This window comes from Telmatherina bonti, assembly GCF_933228915.1.
Source record: "Telmatherina bonti genome assembly, chromosome: 6".
Classification (NCBI taxonomy): Eukaryota; Metazoa; Chordata; class Actinopteri; order Atheriniformes; family Telmatherinidae; genus Telmatherina; species Telmatherina bonti.
In genome coordinates this window covers 9,694,958-9,710,766 of record NC_136624.1, presented here as the reverse complement: position 1 = coordinate 9,710,766, position 15,809 = coordinate 9,694,958, and the positions used below count along the sequence as shown (strand labels likewise).

Here is a 15,809-nt window from a genome sequence, read left to right as displayed (position 1 = left end):
AAAGGGATGTCAAATCAAATCAAATCAAACTTTATTTGTATAGCACTTTTCGTGCTTAAAAACAATACAAAGTGCTTTACATTATAAAACAATTTACATCAAAATAGATAAAACACTAACACACATACACATCCCCTTTCACCCACCCACAACCACCCTCACCCATGCCCTATTTGCCCTGTAACAGTTAAAAGAAGATGAATGAATGGCCAGGTGCATTTGCACCAGATGTGCACCAGATAAGGAAACGGTATTCTCAGGGAGCCTCTACACAAAGGGCTACCCCCAACCAAGACCACCCAGGCCATCACCATGGGGGCCACCCAGGTCCGGGCAGACAGGACCCACGCCACAACCGTAAAGCTGCAGCGCTGGATCCCGACCCACCAGACAGGGACAGCCCCCACAGCAACACCCATGCAGTCAGAGCAGGGGCAGCCCTCGGCGAAGAGGACCCCGATGAGGAGAGAGCTGGAGTGATAACTAAACAAAAATAAAATCCATTAAAATAAAATAATAAAATCTATACTATGTAAATCAATATATAAATAAATAAATAAAATTAACTAAAAAGAAAGATAAATATGGGTTAATATAAGAATGTTAAAACTTAGTTATAAGCTAAACTAAAAAGGTAGGTCTTGAGCTTTTTTTTTAAAAACATCAACAGTCTCTGCAGCCCTGAGGCCCTCAGGCAGGCTGTTCCATAGGCGAGGCCCGTAATACTGAAATGTGGCCTCGCCATATGTTTTGGTACGAACTTTAGGAAGAACTAAAAGGCCGGTACCTGAGGACCTCAGGGTCCGCGAGGGTTCATACCTTAAAAACAGATCAGATAAATAAGAAGGCCCAAGGCCATTAAGACATTTATGAACCACTAAAAGAACCTTAAAATCAATCCTGAAATGCACGGGGAGCCAATGCAGCAACTTTAAAACTGGTGTAATGTGTTCCCGCCCCCTGGTCCTCGTCAGAACTCGTGCCGCCGAGTTCTGCAGTAGTTGTAAACTAGAAATACTCTTTTTGGGAAGACCAGAGAGCAGGGCATTACAGTAGTCTAGTCTACTAGAAATAAAAGCATGCATTAGTACCTCCGTGCTGGCAAGAGAGAGAAATGGGCGGACTCTGGCGATGTTTTTGAGATGATAAAATCCTGTCTTTGTAACATTTCTGATATGTTGAATAAAATTCAGCTCAGAGTCAAAAATAACACCCAGATTTCGTACACACTGGGAGGATTTAAAACTCTGCAGTTTGCATGAAATGATCTCTCTCTTGTCTTCAGGACCGATGATTAAAACTTCAGTCTTGTCCTGGTTGAGCTGTAAGAAGTTCTCTGCCATCCATGACTTTATATCTAAAATACAGTTTAAAAGGGTGTTGACTGGCTCCAGGTCATCAGGAGACATTGCGATGTAAAGCTGTGTATCATCAGCATAGCTGTGGAAATCAATGCCGTGTCTCCTGATGATGTCCCCAAGTGGCAACATATACAGGTTAAAAAGTAATGGACCTAAAATTGATCCTTGGGGAACCCCACATTTTATTTTATGGGTCTTTGAGGAGCATGTATCCATACTTATAAAAAACTGTCGATCTGTGAGATAGGAGTAAAACCATTTTAAAACAGTACCTGAGAGGCCCACCAGACATCTGAGTCTGTTTAATAAAATCTGGTGGTCTACTGTATCGAAAGCGGCACTGAGATCCAGCAGCACCAGGACAGAAAGTTTTTGTGCATCCAGATTGCCTCTTAGATCGTTCACAATCTTTAAAAGGGCCGTCTCAGTACTGTGGTTTGTCCTAAAACCAGACTGACATTTTTCTAAGATATTATTCCTGTTTAAAAACTCATTTAGCTGAATAAAAACAACTTTTTCTATCATTTTACTAAGAAACGGCAAGTTGGATACAGGTCTGTAGTTATCAAGAATGTTGGGATCCAGATTACTCTTCTTCAGAAGGGGCTTCACCACCGCTGTTTTAAAGGCAGTGGGGAAGACACCCGTCTGAAGAGAGGAATTTATGATAAGTAAAAACTCAGACTCAAAGAAGCCATAAAATTTCTTGAACAGTGATGTGGGAATAGGGTCTAAAAGGCAGGTTGTTGGGTTCAGCTGGGAGAAAACTCGACCAAGCATCTTTGTATCAACCAGGACAAAACTCTCCAGCTTCTCCTCGGGTAAAAACAATGCTTCAGATCTGTTAAAATCAACACTGCATTTAGATAAAAGACCGGATCTGATAGCATTGATCTTACCTCTGAAGTGGTCTGCAAAGTCCTCACATGCTGTTTGTGATGGTTGCATGGAGGACTTATTAAAACCAGTGTTTATTAAAATATCAATGGTTTTAAAAAGGAACTTTGGATTACTTTTGTTGACAGTTATGAGTTTTGAGAAGTGATCAGTTCTTGCCTGTTTTATTGTGTTATTATAGATTCTTAGGTGATCACGCAGGATTTCATAGTGCACTACAAGTTTAGTTTTTCTCCATCGTCTTTCTGCTCTCCTGCAGTTTTGTTTCAGCTTTTTTATTTCTTCAGTTCTCCACGGTGGCTTCAGTTTGGTTTTAACGGTTTTTAATACAAGTGGAGCTGCTGTATCAATTGCTGATTTTAATCTATTATTAAACTGATCAACAACTGAATCGCAGGAAGCAGGTAAGATCTCAGAAGGTGTTTGGTATAAAATTTCAATAAAATTCTCAGCCACTTCAGAAGTAATACATAGTTTCCTAACGGTTCTCACTGGGGCCCCCTGCTGGTTAAAACTGGTGACGTTAAAAAACACACAGTAGTGGTCTGATATGGCTAAATCCACGATAGAAGACACACTAACTGACAAGCCATAACTAATAATTAAATCTAATGTATGTCCTCGGTTGTGAGTCGGCTGTTTAGTATGTTGTGTAAAGTTAAAACAATCTAATAGACTTAAAAACCCTTTTGTCATTGAATCAGAGGGATTGTCCATGTGTATGTTAAAATCACCAGATATGATGATAAGATTGTGGGCGGCATGTATTGCTGATAAAAGTTTGGAAAATTCACTGATAAAAGCAGCATCATGTTTGGGTGGTCTGTAAACAGTGATGCAGAGGATTGGGGGACTGTTAAAAACAAAAGCATGATGCTCAAAGGTGGTGTACTGATCTAAAAGTATTTGTCTATTATTTAGGAGACTATTTGTTATTGATGCAGTACCACCACCTTTCTTGTTGCTTCTAAAGGAGAATAAAAAATTAAAATTTGGTGGTGAGGCCTCAGTGAGAATAACTGGTGCATCTGTACCCAGCCATGTTTCAGTTAAAAATAAGCAATCAACCTTATTATCTAATATCAGGTCATTGATAATAAAAGACTTGTTAAAAAGGGAACGTACATTTAAAAGTGCCATGTTTACAGTGACAGGTGACTTATGGACTGTAGGGTTGAATTGTTGATGCTTTGGAGGAGTTCTGAGATTATTAAGGTTAGCAGAGGAACTATGATGGAATCTGGTTTTATATCTTTGAGTAATGATTACAGGGATTGGATGATTAAGAATAAGAACAGAAGATCCAAGTCCAGTATTATATGTGCCAGAGGTGGAACTAAAAACATAGGAACAGGGACCTGGGGGACATCAATCGGTGGGGGACGGGTTAGTTGGTGCAGGTGTGGGAAGATGAGCGGAACGTGCATGCTGTAATCCATAGGCCAGGTTGGCGGACAAAACGCGGGTGCCAGCTCGGTTCAGGTGGAGGCCATCTGCACCAAAAAGATGTTGCCTTTCCCAGAAAACGTCAAAGTTGTCTATAAAGTTGACGTTGTGGGGGCTGCAGGCAGAGGAGAGCCAGGTGTTCAGGCTGAGCAACCTGCTGAAGCGGCCCACTCCTCTGCCGCAGGTGGGGGTGGGGCCGGAGATGAAAACGTTACACTGGAGTGATGGCAGTTTATTAAAAAGCTCCATGAAATCACGCTTTAAAAGCTCAGATTGCTGCCTGGAGGTGTCGTTGGTGCCCACGTGGATGATGACACGTTTTACCTGAGGGTTGGAATCCAGCACGTCTGGGAGTTTCTCCGCCACGTCTGACACGGTGGCGCCGGGAAGCACCAGGGTGAGAGCTCCCCTCAGACGGACGTTCCGGATGATGGAGTCTCCGATGACGAGCGTGGTGGCTTGTTGTCGGATGGTTGTTGCTGCAGGTTCAGTCCCCCCGTCACGTTCCCGTGGCTGAGGACGCCCGGAGTGCCATCTAACCGCGTCCCTTCGGTGGGTTGAGGGGCGGGAGGACGGCGGAGGGCGACCCGGCATCGGACCCCCGTTCGTGGGGACAGCGGCAAGCGGGGGAAAGGCGGCAGTGACCGACGCAACGTTGGTCTGGGGAAAAGTTGGGGAAATCCCCTGATCCGACGGGTGGACCTGCGTGTCCACATTCCCGTCAAGAACCGAGAATTTGTTGTTTAGGAGAATGGCGGAGGACGACGACACCGGGTATGGAGCCCCACCGGGATTCCTTCTGCGTTTGCGGACCACAACCTCAGACCAGGGGGTTGCCTTGCTCGGAGTAGAGCAGGAGGGCCGGTGACAGATGGAGGAAGAAGGGTCCCAAATCACTGTGTCCCTCAGTGCGGCAGTGGTATTTTGAGGTTGCTCACCGGTCTGTGTGGTCTCCAGCCAGCTGGACAGCGTCGGAAGCCGCGACTTAAAGGAGGCCAGCAATGAGTCCTTCCTCCGCAGCTCATCGGAGAGCCGACCAACATCCTCCAAAAGATCGGCTATCTTTTTCTGAGCTTTTATGAGCTGCTTCTCGATTTCCACAGGTAAGGGAGTGCCAGTTTTTATGAATTCCACATTTGTGGAAGAGAGATTTCTCATCACCGGAGACGCTTGCTTTTGGCGTTCTGCCATGGCGGCCATTTTCCAAAGCGCTGCTAGATGTCGACACATCTAGCAGCGCTGTATGAGTGGGCTGGCTCCCAAGATGGAAGTGTGTCTTAGCCCCTTTTTGTGTTTCTTCTACAGTAACTGTGCGCTTGGACCAAGGCAGGCAGTGGTGAATACTGGGTTGCTTTGGGAAGGACATGCCCCCATCTCTTCTGCAGCAGATTCCTGGACCCTGTGTGGGACCATTTTTAAAGAATTGTTTTAAATGGAGAAGACACGTTCTTTTTTTTTTCTATACAAGAACTTTTAATATAGAATCCAGACATGTGCATGATGAATGTCGTATGCCATTTAAACGAGACAGAAACACGTCTTACAGTTATGGAGTGTCTTTAACGTGGCAGGTCTGGAATTTAGTTTATGGAGGGTGCAACTTACATGACAAAACAATGGTTCTGATGGAGTGTGTGCCTGTGTGTTTATGAGGATGAGGAAAACAAGAAAGTTCAGTTCGGTGTAGTTGCAGCCGACAGTAACTATTGCTGCGAGGAGCTGTCCGATAAAGCCAACAGATGTCCTCATTGCTTCCTGCTCCTGTGGACATCACCATATAAATTCTTTCTAGGTGTTGGTAAACTTTGTTGCAATATTGGCACATTTGTTCAGTAGATTTGCTGTTTTTATATCGCAATGACATAGTTAGACAGTTTAAAGGGTCTGGTCTCAGTTTACTTCAACATTGTGATTCAAAACTGAGATTTTTATTTATTCTTATCTAATATGTCGGCCGATCCGATCTGAGTTATTAAACTAAGATTCGTTGGTCTGGAGGGGTCAGGACACAAATTGTCGTAGCAGGCGGGAGTGACTGAGACAGGAAGGCAGCAATGGTCAGTATTTCTGCCGGAGTGGGAGTGAAGAAATAGTCCTGTTTAGGGCTGAACTCCAAGGCTCCCCTGTTCCTCCTCTACATCCACCTCTTCAGGATGTAAACTCGATTTCCACCTGAGGTCTACATTTCTTTTGCTTGTGTTCAGAAGGAGGGGCTTGTTTTTGCACCATCTCACTGACCAGTTCTCTGTGCTCAGCTTCCTGTCTATCACACACACACCCCACAACTGCAGAGTAATCAGAGTATTTCTGCAAATGGAGGAGCATCATACATAACAGACAGCTGAATTGTATGAAAAGGACTTCTGAAATTGTAGAACATGATCCTGAACGTATGCAGGTTGGGTCTAGATAAGGAGGGTCTTTCTGAAGCAGGTAAATGATGGCATCATTAAAACTAACGCAGCAGCCTTTCTTTCACTTTGAGTCACAAGAACAGCTGAAATCTTTAAAAATTTTTAGTTAAAACAAGTATAAACTTGGCTCTGTTTAGATTGGACAGCCTCCATTTTAAGAAGAAAAGGCAGATTGAATGTGGTTTAATCTGATCTCCTGCATCTGGCACTGAAGTCTGTTTTTCTGGTTTTTCTTATGCTTCCAACAAATGGCTGTTCATGTAATCGTGATTCAAGTTCATTACATAAAACTGTAATTAGATATTTTCGAAGCGGACCAGCCATGTAGACATGATCAGATCCTGTAACCTCCAACAGGTCTAACCAGTTGTTCATAGACCTAAAACCGCAAACTATTGTCTGCTTAAGGAAGTAAAGGACAAAGATATGCGAGAAGCTCCGACTGCTGACTTTCAAGGATTGAAGTGTCGGAACTTAGTGTCAGAGAATGAAACTGTTCATTAAATGCATTTCAGCGCATAACCACAGTCTCACGTGGAAAGTTTTTTTCTATTCTTTGACTCAGTCTCACAGCTCAGCACCAAACAAAAAGCTGACATGTGGTTCTGACACAAACGTTGAAATATTTCCTTCCACAAGAAAACACATTCTTATAATCGCCCCATGAGCCTCTAGACTTACCAGCCTGAGGACAAATCTTTCGTTGGGCCGTTTGTCTCTGGAGGGGTTAAACACCTCATCATCTACCTGCCATGTAAGTTTATGACATGAAGAATTTACACAGTTAGCGTACAGCTTGCATGAGCCACCCAGAAAAACCACTCTGTCCAGTTTATCACTCTCAGATCGTTTTCTTGTTGATCCACTGGGTGCACTGAAGGAATTTGATGCTGATAGACAGCAGTGGAAAAATGCCACCTGACTTTACTGATCCATTAAATAAAAGTAAGTTAAGAGCTCCATTGTGTTCCAGTGTCTTATTTTATCCTATAAATTCTCGGGCTTGGCGCCGCGGTGGACATGAGCGCAACTTGGACCGAGAAGAATTGGGAAAGTCTGAATGTGGGCATATCTGTGTCAGTCAAGATTTCTAAGAGATTAAACTTGCTACGTAAATGGGGCAAATGGGAGATGCACATAATCTCTCTTTCCATCTTATCTTGGACATTGTCAAAAGCCCACAGTTGGAATTTCAAAGCTAAGAAGACCGCAAGGAAAGGTATGGCTGCTTTTTCAGCCTCACAAAGTGTCACAAAATACAAGTCATAATGGCACAAACCTGCATGGTGGAGTGCTGTGAAAAATGTAAACATGACAAAGTTTCTATCATCTCCACGGATCTGAACTTCAGGGAAAGTTAAATGCATGTTGCACTTGTGATCTGGGTGGAGGAGCAGAATGTAGGTTACTCGATTTGAAAAACAATAGGTCCTGGCACAACCCTCTGCTTTTATCCAGGCTTGGCACTGGCCCTCAGAGAACAATTGTCCCCATCAGGGCTGCAGCAACAGCAGAGGGAGATGGGACTTGAACTGCCAACCATCAGGTCACAAGACAAGCAGCTCCACCATTGAGTGACAATGTTGTATTCTGTAATGAGTTACCCTGAGGATCCGTAATTCAGCCACACACAGGGAGTTCTGGACAAATGACCAGTTTATTGGTGGAGGAGTATGAACAGAAGATCAGTCCGGGGGAGTGGTCTGCAGAAGAAACCAGGCAACAGCTGGGAGGTAAACAGGATGGCAAAATACTCATCCAGGCAACGACAAGGCTCAGAGATCCAAAGACAGGCAGGGTCGGTAACCAGAAGATCCGAAAGGTAGCGGTGTCCGTCGAGGGCAAGGCAAGGAGGGTAATCCAGGGGCATGAAGCAGAGGGTCGGCAACTGAGGAACAATCCGTAGAACGCTGGAACAAAACTAGACATAGGTCTGATTATTATCTGGCAGAAAAGGAGGGATTGGAGGGAGCTTAAGTAGGCAGTGAGAGAAAAGGAAACCAGGTGAACTGAATGAGGTAGCAGAGGCAATTAGGAAGCCAGCAGGTGGATCGAGTAATCAATGATGAGCGCCAGGAGCAAAAACATGACAGTATTCAGGTAACCAGAAGTACCGAGAGTCTCCGAGCTCCAGACTAACTTTATATGAGGAGCAAAGTGGACCATGTATTAAACTACAATAACAATAAATTAACAATAAATGCAGAAACTGCAACGTTTATAATTCACATTTTATTATGCAGCCGTTGACTCAACATGGCCGTGAATAGACGTAAGGAGGCAACTGTCTTCTCTTACCACCGGTTTCTGTCCAAAGCTGCTGAAAGGCTTGTTTGGTGGCATTATACACACCTTAAAATGAAATCACATTATAGACGTTGTCCAGAATTATTTATTACTCCTTTAACATTTACTGTAGTCCAGAAACCCCCATCCTGTCATCACACCTACCTGCTTCATCATGTTGAGTTCCAACATAGCTTGATCTAAACATACCTTCAGCGTGTGCATGCTGCACTTTGATGTGACCAATCCAAACTTTACCCGATTTCCTTTTGTTAATCCTTCCATATGCGATTTAACTCTTCTTTGTTGAAACCTTGGCGTGAGCTTCTGCAGAGCGCCCTTAATCTTCTCCGACGTCTTCTGTCTCAGCGTGTCTGCTATGATGCCAACAAACTGCACATGCCGTGTTGTTGCTGTAGGTTGTGTTCAGTTTTACACTGTTCTTTCTTTGCAGATCAATTTGCCCCTTTAAACCTTGTAGGGAGCAAAGAAACAGGCCTTGTTGAACTTCAGAATCTCCTTGGCACACTGGTTAGCAGCCTCCTGGTTTCTAAATGCAACTGGGAGTGGAGTTACCCTTTCATTACACAGGTCACGGCATATTTTATGTTTCAGACTGGCACTGTGTTTAGTCGGTGTCGTGTGCTGCCAGTTTCATCAGAAAATTTCATGTTCTTTAGATGTTCTCCGTATCGACAGTAGAATTTGCTGTTCATTGAATTCATGTCATTAAAATCCCTCAGCCAGGAGAACCTGTACAGCCACTCGTGGCAAAAACAGAATTTCCTGTCTTTTTTTTTTTGGCACGACTGTCTCTTTGCAATCTGAGTCTGACTCATTATCAGCCTTTACCTCGTCTTGAGGACAAGGTTACTCAGGAGAAAGTAAGAACTGACAGACCTGAGTTTCCATTACATTTTTTCATTAAATAAAAGTGATATTTTCAAGTTTCAACAAACATCAGTTACGATTTGCGGGTGTCTCCATTGAACAGCCTCAATTCTTATAAAATCTCACGACATTTTACGAGAATTTCGGCTTACGCAAAGTAGCTACGTAGCGTTATTTTGGGGTTTTCTACTTGCTGCAGAAAATTTGCTACGGCTTTTTGAAGCTTTTCTCCCTCATTTTCATTTCTAAAACTCTGAAATTTGCTGTTTGTTTTTCACACCGTGCCATATTTACTGGAACTGAACTGGTCATTACCCAATTTCATGTTCAGGGACACGTAAATGCAAAGAAGTGTTTCCTTTACACTTTTCCAACATGTTTCTCGATCATCACGTCTGAAAAACCACCTCATGAGAGCATAAAAACTTCTTAGCGATATTTCAGTCTTCTTTAATAAAGTTGGTGTTTCCGTTAGTGTTTTTTTTATTGCGATATTTAGTTTTTGCGCAGTTCTAGGTGTAATGGAAATTAAACCTGTGGATTTGTGGCATGACCCCAAGACCTGCCTCTTTTCACAAACAAACCAATCCCCCCCCACTCTCACACACGTTAGCTTTCTTCTTTTCTGGTGTTCATCTCGATTCCTGTACTGTTGACTTCGATCAGGAAGCCATCTAACTTGTGCATTAATGTAAACTACTGGGCTGAAGACTGGAGTTTGTCAGTGACCATAAGTTCAATAATAACTACTGAAAAGGTAGTTGGGGGGACTTATTGGTTGCACATGTGTGAGCAGATTAAAAATGTACTTGTGCTGTATGACATTTTAGTTGCAGAATGCAACCATGTGGCCGTAGTCTGTAGCCCTGAGTCTGTTTGGAATATATGGAACTATGAGATCCTGGAAATACAATGGAGAGTGGTCATAGAGGCGTAAAAACGTCACATATGAGCTCCACAGCTTAGGTACATGACAAATGATGGGATGATGGAAGATGACATGATGAATGATGAGATAATGGATGAGAGAATGACAGGATGTTGAGTGACAGATGATAAATGATGGCTGACAGGATGATGGATGATGGGATGGTAAATGATGGGATGATGAGATGTTGGATGATGAGGTGACAAATGATGGTTTGATGACATAAAAAAAAAAGGACAATCTGTTTTTAACGGATTAAGTCAGACACTACCAAAACTAAATATTTTACATCACAAGTTTACATTTTGATGGCTTTTGATTGTTGGGTTGTTTCTTCTTCTTTGGTTCTTTCAGCTCATGTTCATTAACAGACTATTATCTCATTCTGTCTGACAGCACTGAATCCATAATGTAGTTATTTTAAAGAGTATGTTGACACAAAGGTCCAGCAGGACTACAAGGTACAACGCTAAAAATACTTATTGAAGCAACTGACAGTGGCATACCAACAGGTTCACACAATGTGTAAATGATTTGAGGTCAAGGTCCATTTAAAAATCTATGATTTATTTTGTCTGTTCAAAAACACAGCATCATTAGATTTACACATATTTTTATCAATCTGAAGAAAATGATGAAAAACAGTTTAAAACGTATTTTTAAAAAAAGGGACATTAATAAACACTTCATGCATCAGTTTAACAGTGAGCAGAACATATGTGTAGGCAGAAGCATCATACAGGAAGTCATAACTCTGCCTCATGACGACCAACAACCAGGGAATTAAGATAAGTTCCCACAGGTAAAGCATTTTTCTGTGACTGATTCTGTTGCGTCTAAACAAACGTGTTAACATGTGGAAGTCATCCAGTAAAGTTAACTAACTCGTCTTTGTGAACCCACTTTACAAGAAGTCACACCAAAACTCATTTCTGTTCATGTAACAACATGGATGAAAGACACACACAGGAAATAAAGAAAGATCATAGAATATGCAGAATATTTAAATCCCATGAACCATAAATACTGTAAGTCACTTTAGTCCTTCATGAGTAAAAATGTAGATACAAAAACATGATACAAGGAAAACATTAATATTGGTTCATAAAACCTACTAGAGCCAAACACGCTGGCTTACATTTTCTGTAACACCTTCCCTCTTAGAGGAAGTTTGTGTCTTAAACTGGAAGAAACTTTTCCGCCACAGATTGTTCTAGTTATATAACAGCCACTGGGTTCAGCTTCTTGGTTTCTGCCTCACATGGCCATGCCAATTTCCTCAATCTTCCAACCACTGGAATTCTTCCCAAACTTGTACACAAGCCTCCGACCATCGACTCGCTCCAGAATCTCTCGCTTATAGTAGTACCTGTAAGAAGAAGAGCATGAATTAACAGAACATATTTGGTTCCTGACATTATCCTGAGAGAATGTACATCCACTGCCAAGATCTTCAAAAAGTTTGAATTGTGTAAAATATAAATAAAATCAGATGTTAAATATATTCCAAACTTCATCAACCCACATTTTAATACCAGTATATCAGATGTTTAAACTGAGACATTTGTCCATTTAATGGAAAATATTTGCTTATTTGGAATACATTAAACGTGGGGCCAGATCTATGAAAATCCTGATGTGCAAGTGATGACTTGCATGTCCAATCTTGAATTTTGGCCTTGAGGCTGAACCACAGTGTGCAGGTGATTTACTAAGATTTACTATGTTTGAGACTCCATATTAAAATGATGGTTTTGTGCATTTTGTGGTTTGCAGCATGGTGAGTCTGGAAAGAAAACATGACCTACAAGAAATCTGACACAATCAAATAAACGCTATATTGGAGTAAATTTATGAAAACGTTAATACTATCGGTAAAGCGACTGACCCACCTACAAGCCAGTCATCTAAAACCCACCATCGGAGAACAGAAACTGTGTTTTTCAAAATAAAAGAATCATGCATTGACCCGAGATATTTTGCCACAGAGGTGGCAATTATGCCTTTGGCATCACAGATACACTACACGGTAGGCGAATGTGTGTGTTTGCCATTTTTGTACACATACTCATTGTCTGTCGGTGGCACAATCCGCATATGGATATAATCATATGTTTTGATTATTATTTCCTCTTTTCTCCCTAAAATATTCACACAAGGGTTACAAATGGATTCTCTGTGTTTCCCTGCTTTATTTTTATGTCTCCTGTGGAAATGACTGCAGCCATGTGTTTGCATGACCTGATGGCGTGATAGGCATAGTTTCTACGGCCAACATTGTTCTCAGGTTTGATAGATCACCTGGTGGCTGCTGAATTAACATATTTACATTTTGTTCCCTCAAAAAATGCTAAATTGCAATGACTTGGCAGCAAAAATAAGAAAAATTTTGAAAAAGAGCCAATATAAGGCTGGAAAAGTAATTGGTGCAAATTGAAATTGAGCGTCAAAGGAGCATTTCAGTGGCGTTCCAACAATCTGAGACAAAGTGGATCCAATCATTGTGGAACAATTTGAGTTTCTCAATGTGAAATCTACTTTTAAAGTGTACAATTTAATCAAAATGTTTCGATAATCAGGAGGAATCTCTTTGCTTATGGATCAAGGTTCAAGGTCTGGCCAGATGCTGGGGATCTCTGCTGCATCCAGGATGCACTGGATTCCAACCAAATATGATTCTGTCCTGGAAGTCACCTCATGAGTTCAGGAAGACTTCCAGAAATCACTGCGTGGAAACTCAGTTCATCCTGTAACCCATGAATGCAGGTTAAAGCTCCGTCATTGGAAGAAGCCTTGTGTGAACAGGATCCCAAAAGACTGCCGTCTTCCCTGAACCAGTTTAAAAGCCTGCCATATCTGACGGCGTGGGGTTGGACTATCTCTCTCACATGCCTTGCAGATTTCAGCAAGACAATGTTGAACAGAACACATTTAAAGCAGCATGAAACTGAAAGAAGGTCCAGGGCTGTTGGACCTTCTACAACCAGCTAGGATTCTGCATCAGACCAGAATGGGACATGGTTCCTCTCTTAAAACTCCAGCAACTGGTCTCGTCGCTTCCCAAACATTCAGAGACAGTTGTTAATAGAAGAGGAGATGCTAACAATGCTAAGCAACACCCCCCCCCCCGAGATGTGTCGCCACCAGATTCAAAACGAGCTCATATTTTCCATTAAATGGTAAAATGTCTGACATGGATTGATGAGGTTTGGAAATAACTGCATTATCTTTATATTTCTATTTTACACAGAGTTCTGACTTTTTGGAAGTGTTCACTACCTGAAATGTAACAGAAGAACTGCAAGTTTTATGTGGACATATTCTCCATATAACTGTTTTAACTTACCTCATGGCTCGGCTGAGCTTCTCGTATGTCATGCTGCTGTTTTTCTTCCTCTGGCCCCACATCTGAGCCACAGCCTCAGACTTGAGGAACTTGAACACACCTTCCCGGCGGTCTTCCCATTTCATCAGGCCCTGGTTCTTCTCTGGGTGGATCAGGATGTCCCTGATGAACTCCCAGAGATGAGTCCCACGAGGTGCTGTAGGCAGAGAGACCAACATGAAAGTGAAACAGTTTTACTTCCATGGTTTGAAAAAAAAAAAAAAGCAAAGTATGTCCAATCACAACAGCACGGATGTTTACCATGTTTGTTTTTCTTACCGTGTTTGTTTTTCTTTGGAATGTCATAAATGCTGCTGCTGAGATCTGTGCTGGCTTTAGGAGGTCGTCCCCTTGGTCGCTTCAGGCGAGATTCTGATTCTTCTGTTTTGACATGCACGTCTGCCAACAAAAAAAAAAAAAAGAAAAAAAAAGAGTTAAACTGAGGTTCTGCTGAGATGAACGCAAGGAAGTTTCCAGTTTCTCTTTTTACTCACTTAAGAATGGAGGGTATGGGAATTCTGGTTCAGATTCACTGCTGCCAGAGTCTGGAGAGCTCGCAAAGCCACACATGCCACCTGATTGGGAAAGAGACGGTTCAGATGCATCATTGAAAATCTTAAGAAAACAAAGAAACTGTTTATATTAATACAGATTATGGTAAGAATGAAAACCATAAGGAAAAATACTAACCATACTCAAGGTCCGACTGGTTATCAGAGAGATAGTCATTGTCTTCTAGAGGGGTCATTGACCCCATTGTCGCACTGCTGTTATCATAGTCGTCATGGTACACAGGCTCGATTTTCCCAACAACTCCATCACCTGCAGAAAAACAGACAAATTGTTGTAACATTCTCCAAACAACGAATATGTTGGAAATATTATTCCAACATTTATGGCGAGTCAAATCGTTATATGAAATATGCACCTTGACCGATTTTGATGGTGCTGAGCAAAGGAAAGTTGAGGTTGTCCAAGAAGTTGTCCAGAAGCTGGCAGGTCTCGTTCAGCTCTGGTTCCGACAGGCTCTGCAGCTCTGTAAACAGCAGCAAATGGAAAAAATGGATTAACAGATGGTTTTTGCTGTATTTTTGGTTGTTTGTTTTTTTTTTTTTGTTTTTTTGGGTTTTTTTTTTACTGCAGCTACATTTCTGTGTGCACATATCAGAAACATACAGTACCAGTCAAATGTTTGGACACACTTTCCCATTAAATCCAATAGAAAAATGTGTCCAAACTTTTGACTGGTACTGTAAACTCGGCTTTTTACCATTTTTGGTCTTGTGTTCCTGCAGGTTCTGGTAAAGCTGTGGACCAAGATGTGGGCCAAAGAGTCCCCTCATGTCCTCCTGGCTCAGCTGGCAGAGGGAGTGACCGTCCATGGCACAGAGTTCCAGACTGAGGGTGCTGGCATCAAACTTGGTGCGCTCTACATGGTCACTCATCCACTCCAGGACGTGGTCTGCACTCCAGTTGTGAGGGTTGATCTGCCTGTAGGCCTTAGGACCTAACCTGTACTGCAGACCTGAGGAGGGACATGAGACATGCAGCTATTTAGTTTCACCCTCTTCATCATCGTCATCATTAACAACAACATTCGGCAGGAGGTCAGATAAAGTAAGCAGCTGAACAAGGGAGAGGTTAGAGTGCTCCTCCGCTGAGTCCAGTTAAACGTTGGCATCCAGTCAATCATTAACCTGTTATGGCCTGGATGAGGTCATAGCTGCAGCCTGAAACTCAGACTGTGATGCTTCACAAACTCCCCATGCTGTGTGGCATGACATGGACCATATGTGCAGGAAAACATCTCACCGTTCATGTTGTAAGTTGGGTTGTTGCTCTGTAGGCCGTGCATGCCAGGCAGCAGAGCAGACTGGACTTCAGGAAGACCAGTCTGGTACACCGTGAGGTTGGCATGAGTCAGAACGCTGCTGAGGCACGGTGAAGACATGGAGACACTGGAAGATGAAGGAATTTGTTAACAAATCAGCGACTTGTGTTTTATGAGACCTAAACGCTGCAACAGAATCAAACTTTAACATGATTAAAGTTTTACCTGAAGACCTTTTCCAGCTGCGCCGAGATGCAAAACCCTTAACCAGCGTTGGCCTGTTTAACCGCCTCGGAGGGAAATATGTATCTGTGGCTGCTTTTAGACACCTGTTGACTTTTATAAAGCGGAAAGGGGGAAGGATTCCGGG

At 42.5% G+C, this 15,809-nt stretch overlaps 1 protein-coding gene across 1 annotated transcript; it reads right to left on the bottom strand.

Annotated features, from left to right (window-relative positions):
• Positions 1–11,480: 11,480 nt before the first annotated feature.
• On the bottom strand, positions 11,481–15,559 carry elf3 (E74-like factor 3 (ets domain transcription factor, epithelial-specific); the record flags this gene model as incomplete). The annotated part of the gene is made up of 8 exons (XM_079242858.1): positions 11,481–11,592; positions 13,570–13,765; positions 13,888–14,007; positions 14,103–14,183; positions 14,299–14,430; positions 14,537–14,644; positions 14,879–15,133; positions 15,421–15,559. 8 exons carry the CDS (start codon positions 15,557–15,559, stop codon positions 11,481–11,483), a joined length of 1,143 nt encoding a protein of 380 aa, XP_079098984.1.
• Positions 15,560–15,809: the final 250 nt, after the last annotated feature.